The sequence below is a fragment of the Orycteropus afer genome, unplaced genomic scaffold (assembly GCF_000298275.1).
Source record: "Orycteropus afer afer isolate SDZICR_OR568_19922 unplaced genomic scaffold, OryAfe1.0 scaffold00044, whole genome shotgun sequence".
NCBI classification, from domain to species: domain Eukaryota; kingdom Metazoa; phylum Chordata; class Mammalia; order Tubulidentata; family Orycteropodidae; genus Orycteropus; species Orycteropus afer.
In genome coordinates, this window is record NW_006921631.1 from 2910404 (window position 1) to 2931225 (window position 20822).

General features: G+C 40.3%; 1 protein-coding gene across 1 annotated transcript in view; it reads left to right on the forward strand.

The window, feature by feature from the left end:
• The window catches only part of F5 (coagulation factor V), a 128600-nt gene that overhangs the window by 65967 nt on the left and 41811 nt on the right, over window positions 1–20822 (forward strand). Inside the window, exons 5-12 of the mRNA XM_007937783.1 lie at window positions 132–275; window positions 6142–6363; window positions 7683–7848; window positions 8706–8880; window positions 11004–11103; window positions 11379–11387; window positions 12132–12337; window positions 13872–14022. Coding sequence (XP_007935974.1) covers window positions 132–275; window positions 6142–6363; window positions 7683–7848; window positions 8706–8880; window positions 11004–11103; window positions 11379–11387; window positions 12132–12337; window positions 13872–14022 — 1173 coding nt within the window. The remainder of the gene's footprint in view (window positions 1–131; window positions 276–6141; window positions 6364–7682; window positions 7849–8705; window positions 8881–11003; window positions 11104–11378; window positions 11388–12131; window positions 12338–13871; window positions 14023–20822) is intronic.

Below are 20822 nucleotides of genomic sequence, written 5' to 3' on the forward strand. Positions count from 1 at the left end.
TTTAAAAATAAGAACTTCAATTTAATATCATCATGATTAGTTACTTGCTTTAAACCCTTTATTATCTAGAAATAGCTCATGAGAGTCTTCTTTCCAGGATACTGTTGAAAAGTATGTCTTTTCCTTCATAGGCACCCTAACTGAGGATGGGACCCAGAAGATGTTTGACAAGCAACATGTGCTGATGTTTGCTGTGTTTGATGAAAGCAAGAGCTGGATCCCATCATCATCCCTAATGTACACAGTCAATGGCTATGTGAATGGGACACTACCAGGTAATGGGCTGTGGGCTGTGTTTACCATCCAACAACAGTATAATCGGTGCTTTTGAGCCCACTGTTTTTCTCAAGGCATTAAGAAAGTTAACCAGACTCACTGTTTTTCCAGCTCCTAATCAGAAAAGCAATGTAATCTAGTGCAGTGGTGTTCAAACTTTTATCATCCTTTTTTTAAAACACTAACTACAACAGACAAATTGGATGTTATCTAAACTAAGGAGTGCACAACCTTGTTAGATGTAATGCACTGAGAAGGTTTCACCTTGGCCAGCACCACCAAAAAGATCTCCAGTATATTGACTTGGTCTCCCTCAGTGAGTTTTGTGGTCTCTGATGTATTGTGACCGTGCCTTCTTCCACATACAAAACCCTACAGTACAGAAAGTTCATGATCAATCTCTAGAAGGAAAGATCAATAGGAGGAATGTAATAAAGACATTTGCAGTGAAGATTAACAGATTAGGAGAAATCTCCAACATACAAAAATATTACTAGTATTTCAAAAGGTGATCAATGGGTACTATTCAGTGACATATAGGATGTTTTCTTTATCAATGTGCATGTTTATGGTTGTGAGAAAGCAAAATCATAACAGCAGTTATGAGAGAAATAACAAACTGACTCCCACCTAGACCACTTCTACCTCTCTCTGGTAGAACTGACTTAAAACCAAAATCCAAAGTATATTATACTGTCCTGAAGAAAAAAAAAAAAAAGGAAAAATGATTATGTGTCCAAATGCCTTTATTAAATAAAGCATATATTCAAGCTATTAAACTTCTCAAAGCCCATTTTGTAAGTTTGAGGCCATTCTCAAATGCTTTCACTTCCAAAACCAAAAACCAAACCCCACTGCCATTGGGTTGGATCTGACTCATAGCTACCCCTCCTTGGGTTTCTGAGGTGATATCACTACAGAAGTAGATTGCCCAGTCTTCCTTCTGAGGAGTGGCTGGTTGGTTTGAACCCCCAAGCTTCTGGTTAGTAGTCAAATGCCTTAGGCACTACACCACCAGAGCTCTTAATGCCTTCACTTAAAAAAAAAAAAAAAATTGTCAAGAGTTGAGATCTAGGTGTTGCTTTTGAATAGTATACTAACTCCTTTGACTCTATTTTGTACCTGGGACGTTAGAGATAACACTCATATGACTCTGGGTTTTGATTTAGAGTTCCAAACTCAGGAGCTTGCAAACCTGGGGTTCGTTAACTGATCTCCTAACCTTAGGAGATCTGAGTTCTCTGGGAAATAATGTTGCCTTCTCTATCTTAGGTGTGTTCTTGTTGTTAAGTGGCATTAAGTCAATTCTGACTCATAGCAACCCTGTGTACAAAAGAAAGAAACTGCCCCGTCTTGTGCCATTCTTACAATCATTGTTATGCTTGAGCACACTGTTTAAGCCACTGTGTCAATCCATCTCATTGAGAGTCTTCCCCTTTTTCACTCACCCTCACCTTTACCAAGCATGATATTCTTCTCTAAGTATTGGTCCCTTCTGACAACATGACCAAAGTATGAGAGATTAAGTCTAGTCATTCTTGCTTATAAGGAACGTTCTGGCTACACTTCCTCCAAGACAGATTTGTTCATTCTTCTAGTTTCTGGCAATTATGGCAAGTTGTCATCTCAATGTGTACACTTACAAAAACAGATTAACCATCTATCCTGGTACAAAAACTTTTAAGAATTGGTTATGCTTATACCATATCACAGGAGCTCTGGTGGCTTAGTGCCTAAGGCACTTAAATGCTATCCAGAAGGCTGAGGTTCAAACCCACCAGCTATGCCTCAGAAGGAAGGTTGGACAATCTACTTCCATATTGATACCACCTTGGAAACCCAAGGAGGGGTCGCTATGAGTCGGCACCTAACAACACAACAACATACCATATCATATCCAGTACTATTGGCCCTTGTGAGTGGGATGATCAAAAGAGAAATTGTATCTGTCTCTTTGTAGAGTGAACAATCTGTGTAAATACATGAAAGCCAAAAGAAGCACACCATATGTGTTAGACTGGGTTCTCTAGAGAAACAACAACTAGCAAAGCTTATATATATATAAAGAGAGAGAGAAATTTATCTTAGGAAAATGGCTCACAAATGTATAGAAGCCAGCAAGTCCAAAGTCCCTGGAGAAAATGTCAGGCTGAAGGCTTTTCTTAGCTCCCACAACTGCAGGGGCTGAGAAGCTCAAGGCTGGCAGGCAGTACACCAGCTGTTGACTCCAATGAATGACGAATCCAAGATCGCCAGGCTGAACAGTGGACTGTTCACTCACGAACAGTTGTAGGAAGCACAACAGAATTCTGATCCACAGAAGAATGTCTCTCTTCCCAGGATGTCCCTGGATATCCTGGAAGCAGGCCACACCCCTAGGGAAACTCCCCTTGAAACTCCTCAGATTGGCCACTCAGAACACAGTCATCCGATCCCATCATGGGAACAACCACACAGAACTGGGGTCCAGCCAAGTTGAAACACAGCTCCAACTATCACAGTCCACCCCTTGTCAACTTGGCAGTTGTACACATCTTCATAACCATATATAATCTCTAAATAAGGACAATTATAAAGTCATATTTATGCCTAATATGATGTGGTAACACACATGCAACCAAAATGCATTAACCTTATTTACATTTCACAGTTCATAACAGAAGGAAACAAAAATATTTGATGCACATATACAATGAAGAAATATAACAATCACAGTCCTCGTTTCTGCAGCTGGTCACATGGTCGTAGCTGATATTCAGAACTGCCTTCCTCCACCATCCATTCTGTATTTCCCTTGCCCTCAGCAAGCACCTCAGCTGGTCGTGGTTCTTTGCTTGGTGGGGTGACCCAAACCTTCATTCCTGAAGGGTCTGAGCCATTAGCAGTCATATCAGAATTAGGTTGCTGTAATTTTCCATTGACTTTAGTCACAGGGCATGGTAGTACTAAGTGACGTCCTAAAGAATCTCCTGTATTCCAGACGTATTCTTCTTTACCTCCATTATGTAAAGCCAACCCAATTTCCCCTTGGTAATCAGGATCTAGCACACCAGATAGTACAGTAATGCCCTTCTTTGTTGATCCAGAGGCATGAGGAAGCCAAAATGGCTGGGTGGCATTCTTAATTTCCAGTTTAATGCAATCAATATTGTGTCTCCAGGTGGGATGTTCCTCCCTTTGGGACTAAGATCTCAAGACCCACAGAGCATAGGGTAGCAGGGACAAGAAGCAAAAATTTTTTGAGTGGGTCACTAGGGGTAATAGTGAGTAGTACCACTCCTGTTTCCACCCCTTGGTTCCTGGACCCATGAATCCTGGCTATTGGAGAAACAGAACCACATATTGGATGATGGTTTAGAGCATATACAGCCTCCTGGAGAGCATTGCCCCAACCCTTCAAGGTATTGCCACCTAGATAGCACCGTATTTGTGTTTTTAAGAGGCCGTTCCATCGTTCTATCAAACCAGCTGCTTCAGGATGATGGGGAACATGCTAAGACCAGTGAATTCCATGAGCATAAGCCCATTGCCGCACTTCACATGCTGTGAAATGAGTTCCTTGATCCAAAGCAATGCTGTGTGGGTTACCATGATGGTGGATAAGGCATTCTGTAAGTCCATGGATGTAGTTTTAGCAGAAGCATTGCATTCAGGGAAGGTGAATCCATATCCAGAATAAGTATCTATTCCAGTAAGAACAAAACACTGCCCCTTCCATAATGGAAGTGGTCCAATGTAATCAACCTGCCACCACGTTGCTGTCTGATCACCCCGAGGAATGGTTCCATATCACAGACTCAGTGTTGGTCTCTGCTGTTGGCAGATTGAGCACTCAGCAGTGGTGGTAGCCAAATCAGCCTTGCTAAGTAGGAGTCCATGTTGCTGAGCCCATGCATAACCTGCATCCCTGCCACCATGGCCACTTTGTTCATGAGCCCATTGAGCAATGACAGGAGTGGCTGGTTTCCACTGAACGTGTCATCTTATCCACCTGAATGTTAAAGTCCTCCTCTGCCGAGGTCACTTTTTGGTGGGCATTCACATGAGACACAAATACCTTTACTCCTTTGGCCCATTCAGAGAGATCTATCCACATACCTCTTCCTCAAACATCCTTATCACCGATCTTCCAATCATGCTCCTTCCAAGTCCCAGATCATCCAGCTAAGCTGTTAGCCACAGTCCATGAATCTGTATTTAATCGCACATCTAGCCATTTCTTGTTCCATGCAAAGTGAACAGCCATATGCACAGCCTGAAGTTCTGCCCTTTGGGAGGATTTCCCTTCACCACTGTCCTTTAAGGAAGTCCCAGAAAGGGGCTGCAGTGCTGCTGCTGTCAACTTTCGAGTGGTGCCAATCCCATCATGGAAACAACCACACAGAACTGGGGTCCAGCCAAGTTGACACACAGCTCCAACTATCACACCATATGCACAAAACTAAATGTTAATAACTTGATCAGAGCAAAGAGTTTATCAATTGAATTATGAGTTGAAGAAGTTGGAACTAAGAGGGTAAGGAAATGTTGTCAGTAGAAATTGAGAATAATTTATCCTTATAAAGCCTTCTACTTATGAAGCACCATAAATTGAATAAATATAATAAATGCTAATCAGATGTTTTAATTGCTGAATTCAATATCAGCATTTCTTTGGGATGCATAAATGCTTCCACCACATTTAGCTGTGTAAGGTTGTAGCTGCTTATTCTCAAGAGTGACACCAGGAATCCCTGCCCCACTGCAATGTTGTGTTGTTAGTTACCATCAAATTGATTCCACCTTATGGTGACCTTTGTGTGCATAATAGAATTGCTTCATAGGTTTTCAAGGCTATGATCTTTCAGAAGCAGATGGTCAGGCCTGTCTTTGGAGGCAGTTCTGGCTAGGTTCAAACTGCCAACCTTTCAGCTAGTAGGTGAGAGTTTAATCATTTGTGCCACCCCAGGACCCCTCTGTTGAAATGGTCTTCTTAAAAAAAGACAAGACCCTTCATAGATAAGGAACTGATTGTCAGATCTGTTATCTAATATCTAGTGGTTATGGGTCTGAAATTTAAAACTCAATCCAATGACAGAAGCCAGGGTTGGAATCTCCCACAGAGCAAATGGGCATTTTCCCAGTCACTGTGGGAGCAAAGAGGGAGCAGAGCTAGCTTTTGTACTCAGTTTTCATTACCACATTCATGAAAAGCTCCCATGGCCCAGCATAATGAGAATCTGTCCATTGCATTTTAAGGATAGTGTGTAACTCACAGAGTAACGTACTGCCTTGTCAAAGAAACAATCAACAAGTGAGTAAAAAAGCAATAGAAATTTCTCAAAGGGTCCTCACAGTTTCTTCCTGCTAGGCAGAGCTTTGATCTCCATCCAGCTGAGAGGATGAGGTCTTGAACTCAACCCTGTTGGAGGCTCTAGTGACCCCGTCCAGCTGAGTCCAGCTTGGTGATTAACCATGTCAGTTTGCTTAGGACTTTCCTGGCTTTAACACTGAAGTCTTGCATCCTGGCAAACCCCTCAGTCCTGGTAAACCAGAATGGTTGGTTGCCCTGCTTGGCCCCCTTCTTGGCCTAATCCCTAACAATTCCTGTGTTTCTGAACTAGCATCTCCCATCTCTGGGCTCCCATCAAACTCCATTCTTAACTTCTATAATGCCACCTATTGCAGTGCATTGTGACTGTTTCCTGTCATTCAGCTGACTGCTTTTCCAGGGCAGGAATCATGTCCAGAATGCCTGTTCCTGTAGAACTTTGCAGCATGCCTGATGCATAGCGAGTGTTCAATATACCTTTGGTAAGTGAATTTTTAATCATGCAATGCTAGACTGACTGCTACTTGTGGCCCCTGTCTCCCCCTTTCTCCCAGATATAACTGTTTGTGCCTATGACCACATGAGCTGGCATCTAATTGGAATGAGCTCTGGACCAGAATTGTTCTCCATTCATTTCAGTGGACAGGTCCTGGAGCAGAACCATCACAAAGTCTCAGCTATCACCCTCGTCAGTGCCACGTCCACTACTGCAAACATGACTGTGAGCCCAGAGGGAAGATGGACCATATCATCTCTCATCCCAAAACATTTTCAAGGCAAGAAAACTCCTCCATCAGTCTTGCTCCTGACTAGAAAGAAGGACCTTTCTTCCCAGACGTTAACACCTTTCTCCTTTGCCTTTTCAAGCCACCCTCACTGCAGACATATGTGTATATGCCCTAGCCCCTGAGACCAGAATTTAGATACTCTTCTCTTAAAACTTAGAACTCAGTGGTTGAGAGTGGGAGGAAGTGGAGGAGTTGACAAAGACAAAAAAAAAAAAAAAAAATGAAGCAAAAGCCAAAGCGGTCCCTACTTCTTTGAAAGGAGAAAAGGGGAAAGAAGTAAATGCACACATGGAGGTATTATTTCATGAGGTATTTAATAATGTAGCAAAAAGAAAAACTTTTGAACAAAACAAACATTTACTTGCAAATTTGTAGAAGCACCAAGTTACAAAAAGTGCAAGAGTCTTGTGATGAGATACTTTATGATGAGATGAGCACAGTACGTGGTACAGGGAGGAGCTCCATGATTGTATGTTGCATGGATTTTAGGTAAGATCTAAACAGCTGAGGAGTGGGTTTCACAGAACATCAGTGAATTCAGGTCAGGGAAAAATCAGCCCAGGTTATTTGATATTGCGTGAACAAAATAACTGGTTGTTCCACTACAGGTTTTTGCATTAAGACCATTGGGAGAAGCGTTCATAAAAAACAGAGAATAAAATCTAAATAAATGATATCACTATAGGAAATTATTTTGTTATCAAAATAATATATATAATCAATGTACATTAAGGAGAGATATTTCATGGGATGATTAAGTTTTCTTTTAGCACTGAACAGTCAAAATTATATTCAAAGTAGTAAATTTGTCATAATATCCTTAGAAGATAGAATTCCTAGTAATAATAAAACAATGAAACTAGTATTTATTGAGGACTTACGTGCCAGGGATTGCTGTAAGTGCCTTGTTATTAATTTATTTAATTTTTAACAACAATACTGTGAGATAAAGACATAACCTCATTTTTAATTTGAAGAAACAGATGACAAGGAAACTGGGAATTCAAAAAGACCTAACTCACAGTGTTTTAAGGTTCTGGAAATACAAAATATCTTCCAGCTTCTGAAAGAAACAGAAGGATCTTTCCAAATACTTTCCCTAACCTTCTCTCCATTTCCCTTCTTTTTCATTCCTGTTCCCTTCTGTACTCCACTAAAAAAGTTCCAAACCAAAATGCTAAAAGGTGCTTGAGAGTTACTTTCATTGTTATCATTTAAATCTTCCATACAATTTATTTTAAAAACATGCATTCTGAGCAACCTTAATCTCCTCTTAAATTCTTTCACTTCTTTATTTCCCCAATCAGCTGGGATGCAGGCTTACATCGACATTAAAAGCTGCCCAAAGAAAACCAGGAGTCTTAAGAAACTAACTCGTGACCAGAGGCGGCACATTAAGAGATGGGAATACTTTATTGCTGCAGAGGAAATCATCTGGGACTATGCACCTGTAATACCAGCAAATATAGACAAGTGAGTCACAGGGGTCTTACCACTGTGGGAGGGCTTAAGACACATTTCAGAGTCTTAGATACATGGGACTGAAATGTTAAGAGTTGACAACTCTTGCATTGGTTCAAGGCTTCTTATTCAAATCAATTTGGAATCACCCCAAACTCACCAAAAGGATTCGGCTAAATAATAATAATAATAGCTGCTACCATTTGTTGAATGCTTGCTATTGTCAAGCACTATGCTAAACTCTTTCTAAGGGTTTCCCTTCAACTCTAGAAATTAGATACTGCTATTATTTATTTTATAGATGAGGAAATGAGTCAGAGATTAAGAAATTTAGAAATTCAAATAGCTCTTAAACATTTGAATAGATACTCAAGCTCCCTTATAATGAGAGAACTGCTAATTAAAACTTCACTGAAATATCATTGTTCATCTTTTAGACTATGGTTATTAAAGTGAATAAAAGTTTCCTGAAGTGGGAAAGTGCTTTTAGAGTTTGAGAAATACTTGGAAAGCCAACAAGGGTACCATAGATTAAGTGATGGAAAAGACTTCAGAAAAATTCCCAGCGCATCCCATCATTTCTGCTAGTGTAGACCTTTTCCAAGAGGTATGGAAGATCTGCTCTAGCAACCAAAGTGACTGGAAGATCAAAATAGCTGCTTCTAAACATTTACCTATGACTTCATCCGTGGTAGAGAAGATACCTCAGAGGTTTCCAGTTTGCCAACTGGATAAAAGACATCAGAACTTTGAAAACTTTATTTAGAGAACTAGCATTTAAACGAATCCAAGAACAGAACTTCCCTGTCACACTGGGGTATCTACTTAAAAAAATGGTTTAATATTTCTTTATTTCATCTTACTTGAAGAAAATACAGATCTCTGCATTTAGATAATTTCTCAAACCAAATTGGAAAACATTATAAAAAGGTGGTCTACAAACAGTATCAAGATGAATCCTTCACCAAACGCATGGAGGATACCGATGTGCAAGCTGGGATTTTGGGCCCTATTATCAGAGCCCAAGTCAGAGACACACTCAAAGTAAGTAGCAATAATACTTGGTTATTTGTTTTAAAAAGAAAAAGGTATCCATAGATTTGAAATTGAAGTGCAACTTTTAATTTTTATTTAGGATTTACACTTACTTATACCCTATTTCATACAACAAATTATATGAGACAGTGTATCAAATTATAAAGGAATAAAACAGCATTGATGTAGATAGGGTGAAGGATAATATGGGGTCAAAGAAAATAAAGCCAAGGATAAGATAAGCATAATAAAAGACATATGAAACAGTCCTATATAGTTGTTTGTGAATTTTGATCTAAGCTTTCTAGCAGCTACAGTAAAAAGGGAAATATGTCAGAACAAGAGTCCCAATATTCATAAAAGAAGCACTCACCACTGCCATTGAATCAATTCCAATTCAGCCACCCTATAAGACAAAGTAGGAGCTCTGGTAGCACAGTGCCTAAGGCATTTGACTGCTAACCAGAAGGCTGGCGGTTCAAACCCACCAGCCACTCCTCAAAAGGAAGGTTGGGCATTCTACTTCCGTAGTGATACTGCCTTGGAAACCCAAGGAGGGGTCTGGCTCGACGGCACATAACAACAACAATATAGGACAGAATAGAACTGCTGCATAGGGTTTCCAAGGTTGTAAATTTCTATGAAAGCAGACTGCCTCATCTTTTTCCCCCTGCAGAGTGGCTGGTGGCTTCAAACTACCAACCTTTTGGTTAACAAAAGGTTAGTTTTAACCACAGCACCACCAGAGCTCCTTGGGAAAAATTAGCATTTTCTCTAATATTGAGGCTTACAAGAACTTTCTCCCATGAATCCTTAAAAAAGAGGATACTGTGTGTGTTGTAGTAGATGGCATCCTTGACAGGATCCCTACAACTGATACAATAAATAAACTTGCTTAGCTTTTTAAAATAATGTTTCACTGCTGTCAAGTTGATTCTGACTCATAGTGATTCCCATTGGGTTTCCAAGGCTGTAAATCTTTATGGAAGCAAACTGCCTCGTCTTTCTTTCACGGAGCAGCTATTGGGTTCAAACCACCAACCCCTTCATTAATAGCCAAATACCTTAACCACTACACCACCAGAGCTCCTCAGTAGTAAACACAAGTAAGTAAAAACAACTCTTCAAGGTTTAGGTTTAGGTTTGCTTGAGGTATGCAGCTCTCTGGTGATTGGTCTTGATCCAAAGATAAATTTAGGTATGTATAAAGAACACTGAGTGATCTTCAGATACATTTCCATAAATAATATCACATCATCAAGCTTTTGGTAAGAACTGGACAAGAAGGTTCAAGGTTGCAATCTTTGGCAAGATTCTAGAATGCAGGTAACCTACAGATCAAGAATGATCCAAATGCCTTCACAATCATCCAGTAGAAGATAAGATTAAGGGTCTCTTGAAAATGAAGGAGCCTTACTGGGACTCCTTTGTATATAATCTCTCCTTTTCACCTCTGTGTAGAAGCAGGCTAAGAAGATACCTGCAGGCAGTTTTTTCTGTTTGTTTAAAAATAACAAAAGGAAAAAAGCAGTCTTTGTCTGTTCTTCTTTCCCTTCCTCACTTACTGTGATCCCTTTCATGTGCTCTTGGCAAGTATAAACTTGATTCATGAGAAATTTAGATTCTGGCTATTTGAAGACATTTTGAAGACAGGCTCAAAGACAGGAGCTGCAGAAGGTCTGGCAGGCAGGAGAGGGGATCATGATCTAGAGACGAGAATGTGGATCTAGATTCAAAGAGAGATGTCAGGAATGGATGATGGGGACTCCATGGGTGATAGAGTTTGAGGGAAATGTTATCTCTCCAAATTTGTCTTCAAAGGTCAGACTTTTCTTACCATTTCCACTTTAATGGGTGAGTGAAACTCTCAAGTGCTCTTGCCAAGTGATGGAAAGAGGTTGCTAAGTGATACGGCCTCAGAAACCCAAAGAGGGGTGGCTATGATTCGGGTTCAACTGGAAGATACGTAACAACAATAACAACAACTCCAAAAAAACATAACTAGTTTTCTCATCATTTACATGCACAATCATACACACCATCCAATAAGTGAATATACAAAAGTAACATTCTGTATTCATTCTTATGTTTGACCATAAATCCTGACATAATAATTGGGTTTAATTTTGCAGATTGTGTTCAAAAATACGGCCAGCCGCCCTTACAGCATTTACCCTCATGGAGTGACCTTCTCACCTTATGAAGATGAAGTCAACTCTTCCTCCACCTCAGGTTTGAATCTTTCACTTCTAGTGGATGAAACTATTTTCTTCTGAGAGGCTGCCATACTTTTCCACTGTCTTCCTTCCCCTTTTGTTTTGGTTTTAGATGCTAGATCTGTTGGTAGTGGTGTGACTAGTGCAATCATATAAAGTACATGTGGTGGTATCCTGAAAGTCACAACCAAACCCTGCTCACTTCAGGGCTTTGTTTACCTTCCAACCAGTACCAAAAAAAACAGATGTCATCAAATTAATTCTGATTCACGGAAACCCCGGGTGTGTCAGAGCAGAACTGTGCTCCATAGGTTTTTCAGTGGCTGATATTTCAGAAGTAGATCACCAAGCCTTTCTTCCCAGGCACCTCTGGGTGGAGTCAATCTTCCAATCTTTCAGTTAGCAGCCGAGGGTGTCGAAAATTTACACCACTCAGGAGCTCCTGTGTAGCTTAAAACCAAACCAACTTCACTTCACTGCCATCAAGTCAATTCTGATTCATAGCAACCCCCACAGGGCTTCCAAGGCTGTCAATCTTTACGGAAGTAGATTGCCTCATCTTCCTTCCAAGGAACAGCTTGGAACAGTGGGTTGAATGGCCGACCTTCTGGTTAACTGAACTTAACTCAGTGCCCTCGAGTCGATTGTGACTCATCAAGACCCCTTCTTGGGTTTCCGAGGCGATATTTCTATGGAAGTAGATTGCCCAACCTTCCTTCCAAGGAGTGGCTGGTGGGTTTGAACTGCCAGCCTTCTGGTTAGCAGTCAAATGCCTTAGAGACTATGCCACCAGAACTCCCTGATTAGCAACTAAATAGGCTTACTAAATATGGTATCCTTTTTTGGTGTCACAGCAGCCTCTAGTGGAACAATATCTAGTGGCTACATACTATCTAGGGTTCTATCAAGCAGAGTTAATATAAAAAGAATATCCCTTTCCCAATAGTACTTGGTTCTAATGAGAACTCTAATATTAATTTGTAGCCATGAAATGATTTTCCAAATGGAAACAACATTGAGTTGGTTTTTTTTTTTTTTTTTCAGCCCCCATGATCAGAGCAGTCCAACCTGGAGAAACCTATACTTATAAATGGAACATCCTAGAGTCTGATGAACCCACAGAAAATGATGCGCAGTGCCTAACAAGACCATACTACAGTGATGTGGACATCACAAGGGACCTTGCCTCTGGACTGATAGGGCTACTTCTAATTTGTAAGAGCAGATCCCTGGACAAGCGAGGCATACAGGTATTTTGTCCTTGAAGTAACCTTGCAAAAATTTTAGGAATTTCTTCCAGCTAGAACAGATTAGTTATTCCTTGCTATGTAATGGGGTTTTTCCTTTAAGAGAGCAGTTATATTAAGTTGTCCGCTTTGGCATTAGTGTGATGGCATTTATTTCTTTGGCTACTTTCTTACCTTGTATATCTTCATTTGGTCTTGCAGTGCAGAAGGCAAATCTACAGTGTGGTGTGTATTTTGTTTTGGTTTTAGATGCTAGATCTGTTGGTACTGGCAATGTGATCTTGAACAAGTCACATAGCCTAAATTAATTTCTTCCTTTCATATAGTTAGTAACCCCGCACACACCCCTAAAATTTGGATAAGGCTATTTCAGGGCTCAAGTGATATACCACCTGGTATATCACTGGTTCTGTGCCAATCCTTGTTATATAGAGAGACTTGCAACATGAAGAGATAGGAGAGATTCCTTGAAAGCAAGTGCACTTGGAGTAAGTTTCTTATAAAGTTGGACCCAGACGAGCATCCATCTTTGGTGAGACTGAATTATACAGAAGAATGTGAACAAAGATATGGATCTTCTGAGTTTATCTTCAGTGAAGAATAAATAGTCACATATTATTAATCTAAAATTCCCAGACCAGATTATGGTCTAAATTATAATCAAAGAGGTCTCCTCCCAAGGCATACAAAATAAATAAATAAATAAACAAACAAACTTGCTGCTGTTGGGTCAATTCCAATTCACAATTACCCTATAGGATAGAGTAGAATTGTCCCATAGGGTTTCCAAGGCTGTGATCTTTATGGAAGCAGAGTGCCACATCTTTCCCCCATAGAGAGGTGTGTTCAAACTACCGACCCTTCAGTTAGCAAACAAGCACTTAACTACTGTGCCACCAGGGCTCCTTATAAAATAAATATATACCTAGGAAAATCAGAACTTGGCGTTTGGCAGTTCCTGATCTATTACACTATGAAAGTAAGCAGGTATAGAGGAATAAGTATTTCCTACAACAGCCTTCTGTTTTTTCCTTTGCAACTATTTGGAACACATCCAGAAAATCATTCAGGTTAAAAGTGCTCAATTACAAAAATAAACAGACTTTCTGTTGGTATGGTAAAATGGGATTTTTCTAAGTGGCATAGTGGATAAGGCATTTGGGTGCTAATCAGAAAGTCAGTGTTTCAAACCCACCAGCTGCTCTACAAAGGAAAGATGGGGTTATCTATTTCTGTAAAGATTTACAGCCTTAGAAACCCAATGGGGGTAGCTATGAGTTGGAATCAACTTGATGGCAGTTTTTGTTGTTGTTTGTATTTTAGTATATTTTCACCTCTGAATTTTCTGATCTGCTCTGTTTGCTTTTGCATATTACCTTTGGCTTTAATACGTGCCTTGTAGATAATGAGTTCTCATAAATGCCTGAATTTGCAGCTTCAGTGGCCTCAAAGGCTGTGCCCCTTTGATTCCTGAGAACTCGGTGCTGTAGGTAATTGGTTGGAATATTAATCACTGAGCAGCACTTTCACCCTCCAGAGGGCAGCAGACATTGAGCAGCTGGCTGTGTTTGCTATGTTTGATGAGAACAAGAGCTGGTACATTGAGGACAACATCAACAAGTTTTGTGAAAATCCTGATGAGGTGAAACGTGATGACCCCAGGTTTTACGAATCAAACATCATGAGTAGTAAGTCAAAGCACTGTTTTTCTCCATCATTGTTTCACTCCTGTCATTGAGATATGACTGTGCCTAGAGGCAGAGACATGGATTAGAATTCATTCATTAAAGAGTACCTCTTATCTTCTTCACTTCCAGTGAAAGAGTTTAGTGATGAATTCCCTAGGTGGCTTCATAGCAACATTTATGATATATATAGCAAGAGCTCAAAGGCTCATGACCCTTGGAAGTCACTACATGACTATCTGCTTCAGATACACCCTCTGGGAAATGAGGAATGAGGAGGGGTGTAGGAGATTCCACAGGCCTCCATCAATGTTATCTGAAGATTTTACACTGGGATCAAGGTGAATACTGTGTGGCCAAGACAGAAACAAGACAATCCAAAGATAGACTGTCAAATCAAAATAGGGCAAAATGAGTATGGGGAGCCAAAAGTCTCAAAAAGTCAGTACATGAAAAGTTCATTAAAAATATTCTTCACATTCATAATTTCAATTAAATTCAACTCAAACCTCTTTGCTGTTGTTATTGTTAGTTGACACTGAATCAATTCCAACTTATGGTGACCCCATGTATGCAAATTAGAACTGCTCCATAGAGTTTATAAGGCTGTGCATGAAGAGGTTTGAAGTGAGCGATGTTGTCAATATGTACCGTCAAGTAGTCTCCAACTCATAGCAACCTTATGTACAACAGAAAAAAACACTGCCTGGTCCTGTGCCAACCTCACTATCCCTACTATTCCTGAACCCATAACTGTAGCCACAGTGTATATCCATCTCATTGAGGGCCTTCCCCTCTTTCGTTGACCCTCCACTTGACCAAGCATGACATCCTTCTCCTTATTAGGAGTAAATGAGCGATAAGAAGTTCAAAATGGGAGAATTCCCTGAGCCAGAGTCCAGGCATCTGCTGCAGTTTTAAAATTCAGTGCCAAAAGCTGCTGCTATGGCAAGTCAGAGAGCCATTTCGCAGAGTCAGATGGAAGCAAACATCTCCACTATAGCCAGGTCCCCTCTTCTGTCATCATGATCACCTTTTCTGATAGGTACTCATACAGTGGAGGGTGATTTCTCCACTATCTGTTCATGTGTATGGTGCAGTGAACTCCTTAATACAGCTCTGCTAGCCATGGTCTTTGTGATTCCCACCAGATGACTGAGTGGGACTGTGCAAATGTGAGATGCTTGTGGCCCACCCAGGGGATTGGATAGCTTGTTAATAATGTAAATAATGTACATGGCACCTTTTATGGGTGGACTGGGCAAATAAGGTGTATGGACCCTAACATGAGGATTGGTCAGTTTTGCCGTTCCCCTAGGCTTACATGAGCCATCCCAGAGGTGGAAAGAGGGATCTCCCTACCACCAAAAGAGGAGAACTAGGAGTGGAGTGATTGGACCCGAGATCCTTGCACTGAGATGATGGCAGAGAGAAAGGAGAACCAAGAGACTGGCATGAGACAGAGCAGTGGGCTTCCCAGCCCATCGAGCAACAAAGCTGAGTGCCTTCAGGCAAGAGACTTGCAGGCAGAGTGGGGTGCCCCGAAGTAAAAGAGCTTTGTTACACCGGCCTTAACAGGCCAGAAGCCAAGGCTAGAGAGTAGTGTGCCTGCAGCACAGCTGAGAATAAGCTGTCCTGATTAGAGAACTATATCATGACTTGTTTCTGATCCTGAGTTGTGATCTATTACTTCCCTAATGAACAACATAACCATGACTATTGTCTGTGAGTTCTGTGTGGCAATTTCAAAGAATTACTGAACCCTGCAGAGAAGTAGAGAGTGTTGTAGGAGGGATGGTTGCTGTCAGATTGGGAAAAAGGGTTAGAGGGTAGTAGCATGTCTGACCTCCACCTCATAGGAATTAGCCTTGAGATGTCAATATTGTTCTGGATCTTCCTCCCCTTTGTGAAGTTAGAGGAGGTCAGATGCCACACCCTTTTTGCAGTATGGGTTCAGATGACTGACAATTAGAGATTCCCCAAACTTGCAGGTTCTATGACAATTAATTCCAAATAGGAGGTTATTCTCAGATTCCTTTGCATGACTTTATTTTGGCAGTGAATCTGTCTTAGCTCTAAATGAGCCCTGTTCCATAGAAATTGAGTAGGATCTACATATGTCATTTTAAATTTTCTAGTAGCCTCATTAAAAATTAAAGAGAAAGAGGCAAAACTAATTATAATTTTATTTGATCCAACATATCCTAAGTATAATCATTTCAATATGTAACCAGTATAACAAATGAGATTAGATTTTTTTTTATTTCTTACTAAATCTTTGAAATATCATGTGCATTGTACACTCACAGCACATCTCAGTTCAGACTACCCACACTTCAGTTGCTCAATAGCCACCTGCAGATAGTGGCTACCACAAAAAGTGTCAACCATTTTGAAAAAACATCTAGAAAAAACACCCAGAATGAAAAGCAAACTAATAGCACATTATTTCATTCAACAAATATTTGTTAAATGCTTGCTAGTACCAGACCTTGTGCCAGGGCCATGACTATAATTGTGACCCAGGTAGATGTGGGTCCTGCCCTTATAGAAATCATGCCTTTGATCTTGTTACTATGCTTAGTAAATAGGTAAATAAAGCTACTGCCAAAAGCAGTGTAATTTTTAAAGATAATAAAAATATATAAAGTCAATACTTTAATGAAAATTATAGATTATATACATGAAAATAAATAGCTATAAAAATTAAAAATTGTGCTAAATAGGCTTCATCTTTAGAGACATTACTTCTGACTCAATAATTAATATGTCAAGGATTTCTTTTTCTTCTTAATATTATTTTTTAATTGTGATTTGAGTGAAAGTTTATAGAGCAAATTGATTCTCCATTCAACAATTTATACACATTTTGTTTTCTGACATCCATTGCAATCCCTACAATATAACAGAACTCTTCCCACTTCCTCCTTTCATCCTTCTTTTCTATCCTTTTCTGCCTCTTTCTTCTCTCTGTCCTTTGCTTCTCATATGGTTGATTCTTCTAATGAGTGCACACCTTCCTTGTATTATTGTTCACCTTATAGACCTGTCTATTGTTTGGCAAAAAGTTGAGCCACAGGTTTTGAGTTCAGTTCCTAGCTTAAAGGGTATCTAAGGGCCATAGTCTTGGGGGTTCCACCAGTCTTCATCAAACCAGTGAATCTGGTCTTTTTTATAATTTTGTGTTGTGTTCCATGTTTTTCTCCCACTCTCCCACTCTGTCACCTTCTAATGTGATCCATTTCAGAGCAATCAGTAGCAATAGCCAGGCACCATCTGGTTCTCGTTTTATCTTAGAGTTGTGGAGGCTGCTGTTCATGTGGTTCATTAGTCTTCGGGGAGGGGGTGCTGAATTGTTTCCATGTGTCTTTAATTTTCTCTACTCTTCTTTGCTCTGGACTGCAAGAGACCAATAACTTAGATGGCCACTTACAAAGTTTTAAGACCCCAGTCACTACTCAACAAAGAAGGATATAGAATATTGTCTTTGTGAACCACGTTATACCAATTGACCCTAGTGTCCCCCTCAAGACTATGGTCTTGAGCTCCATTCCCAGCGAATCTTTCCCTCAGGTGTTTGGTTATGACTAAGAAGTTTTCATAGCTTTGTCCCCAGTGTGCTCTACTATTTTCATGGATATATTTGTTGTTGTTGTTGTTGTTGTTATGTGCCATCAAGTCGGACCCGACTCATAACGACCCCTCCTTGGGTTTCCAAGGTGGTATCACATATAAATACATAGGTAGAGATAGCCTCTGTCAAACCTATATATATTCATAGGTGTAGTCCCATTCGCCTTCCCATTTCTCTTATGCTTGAGTGTTTATCTACACATCCACTCATAGATTACTGTTATTGCTGTTATTGCAGGATTGTGTATGTAGTGGTATCCACCTTTGTTGCCTTTAACTCCTGTGCTCTCCCCTGTGTCTTCCACTGCCTTGATCATTTTGTGTTGACCTCTCCCTTATTGTATATTTTCTTTCCCTTAACCCAAGTTAATATGAGCCTATCCTGTCATTAGTGTTTTACCTTCCCTTCCCCTCCTACCCCTGATGTGGTGGTTGTGTGGGTGTGGGTGATTCTTTGAATCACCTTCAAAGAATGATTCTTTCTGTGTAAAACTTTTCTTGACTTTTTACAGTAGTAGTCCTATACAACAGTTGTCCTTTTGTGATGGACCGGTTTCACTCAGCATAATGTCCTCTAGGTCCACCCATGTTATGAGGTGTTTCAGAGATTCATCATTATTCTTTAACATTGAATGATATTCCAGCATGTATATGTACCATAGTTTGTATATCCATTCATCTGTTGATGGCCATTTAGGCTGTTTCCATCTTTTTACTATTGTGAATAATGCTGTGATGGACATGAGTGTGCATATATTTGTTCATGTAATGGGTCTTATTTCTCTAGGATATATACCTGGTAGTGAATTGATGCATCATATGGTATTTCTATTTCCAACCTCTTAAGGAAGTGCCATACCACTTTCCACCATTGTTGTTCCATTTTATAATACCACCAGCAGTGTATGAGGGTTCTAGTCTTTCCACATCTTTGCCAACATTTGTTGTTTTCTTTTTTTTTTTTAACTTTGCTATTAATGTTGAGGTGAGATGATATCTCATTATTGTTTTTATTTGCATCTCTCTAATCACTAATGATCACAAATATTTCTTCATGCTTTTGTTAACCTTCTGAATGTCTTCTTTGGTGAAGTGTCTGTTCATATCATCTGCCCATTTTTTAAATTGGATTGTCTGTCTTTTTGTTGTTGAGATGTAGAAGTTTTCTATAAATTTTAGAAATTAGTCCTATGGTAGTTAAAGTTGTGGGTCAACTTGGCTGGGCCATGGTTTTGAGTGGCTTGGCAGCTGGATGTGGTTATTTCCCATGATCAGATTGAAAGTGGTATAATCATGGTGGAATCATCTGTGACCAGATAATTAGTTATCTTCAGGGTGTGGCTTGCTTCCAGTATATAAGAGCTTTGGGAAAGGTCTCTAGTTTTTGGCACATTTTGGATCCTGCATTTGGCTGAGTCTTCATCTCCAGTTTCTGGGCTCAAATCAGTGGCTTGCCACATTGCCTGCCAACCATAGGATTATTCTTGGACTTGAACCAGTGCTGTGCCATGTTACCTGCTGATCTTAGGATTGTTGACACATCTGGCAAAATCGCACAGTTCATGAAATGAAGCAACACGAAAGGATTAATGGTTTTCTTTTTAAAAAGGAACGGGGGCCAGGCAGACACCCTGCATATTCTGTGAGCATGACCCCTGATGCATCCGCTCTGCTTTATTTATACATAAGTATAAAATTACATCATTATTCTTGGAATTTCCCTATTAACAACCAAGTATACAATCAAATATTCTTTTATAATATAGTCACATATTTCCTTATAACAATCAAGTATTCTCTAAAAGTTAAAATTTTACTCTTTCCCATAGTTGGAGGTCTTTTCCCATGCTCAAAAGTAATGGATGATTAATTGGGTTAATATCTCTTGCAGGATTAGCAAATAATCACTAAAATACATGATTCTAAAATATAATATGATTGTTAAGGTGCATGATTCTAAAGAATGGTTTCTAAAGTATACTATTCTTTGGGCAAAATGTTATTCCAGGGAGACAGGTTAGCAAACATTCTGCTGGGACAAGGTTCTGCCCCAGGAACACAAAGCTGAAGCCAAGCATTCATTCATTCAACCGCAAGAGAGGCCTTGCCACCTCTTAACTGTAATTAGAACATGTGCCTTGCAATCATGTTCTTTTGGGGGTCTTTTTCTTGGTCTCCAACAGGTTGTGCCATTTTACTTGCCAACCTTGGGTTCATCAGTCTCAGCAGCCAACAGCTGTGTGAGTTAGAAGATGCCTCCAGCTCTAGTGGGCCTGGAACAGAAAGCAGAGCCGAAGCCCAAGGTCAAGGGACCTTCACCTGGCCCCTAGAACTGGCACTCTGAATTCAGACTTCTAGCCGTCTAAACTGTAAAAGAATAAATTCCTGTTTGTTAAGCCATCAACTTGTGATGTTTTTTGTTATAAGCAGCACTAGAGAACCAAGACAGAATTTGGTACCAAGAGAGTGGAGTTCCACTCTAACAGATACCTAAAATGTGGAAGCAGGAGTGGAACATGTCCTTGGATCCCTTCACTGAGACCACAACAGAGAGACTGGCAGAGAGACAGCAGCAGCAGAGCTAAGAAACTGGCACAAAATGGACCAATGGGCTTGCCAGTCTATGGCATGAGATAGCTGAATGCCTTTGGGAAGCAGCTTCCTGGCAGAGTGGGTTGCCTTTGAGCACTAACTGGTAGTGCTGAAAAGCTTTTAATATTTGCTGGGACAGGGCAGAGTCTCAACTTGCTTCTTCAAGAGAGTAATGAAATGGGAAGCAGAGCTGCCTCAGTCTCAAAGGGTAGGACCATGGCCCCTGGGGTTTCAAAAGATGTAGCTATCATGGTCTCTTAGTCTTCAGAGAGTCAGATCTTCACGAACTTTGTTCTGGAATGTGGGGCTGCCATATATGAATGCGAGTGTGATGGGGCCATATCTGCTGCCCAAAAATGATGGAGTGTGGCTGCCATGTCCAAGGGGCAGAAGAACAGAATCTGCCAGGCCAACAGCGTGAGGTTGCCACTCAAATGGACTAGGAGAATCAGGCCACCCAAAGAAGGAAATCCTTACAGGTGCCAAGTTGACAAGGGGTAGAATGTGGTAGTTAGGTATATAATTCTTGGCTGGCAATTGTTTTCTTTCAGGGTTTTATATATATCATCCCATTACCT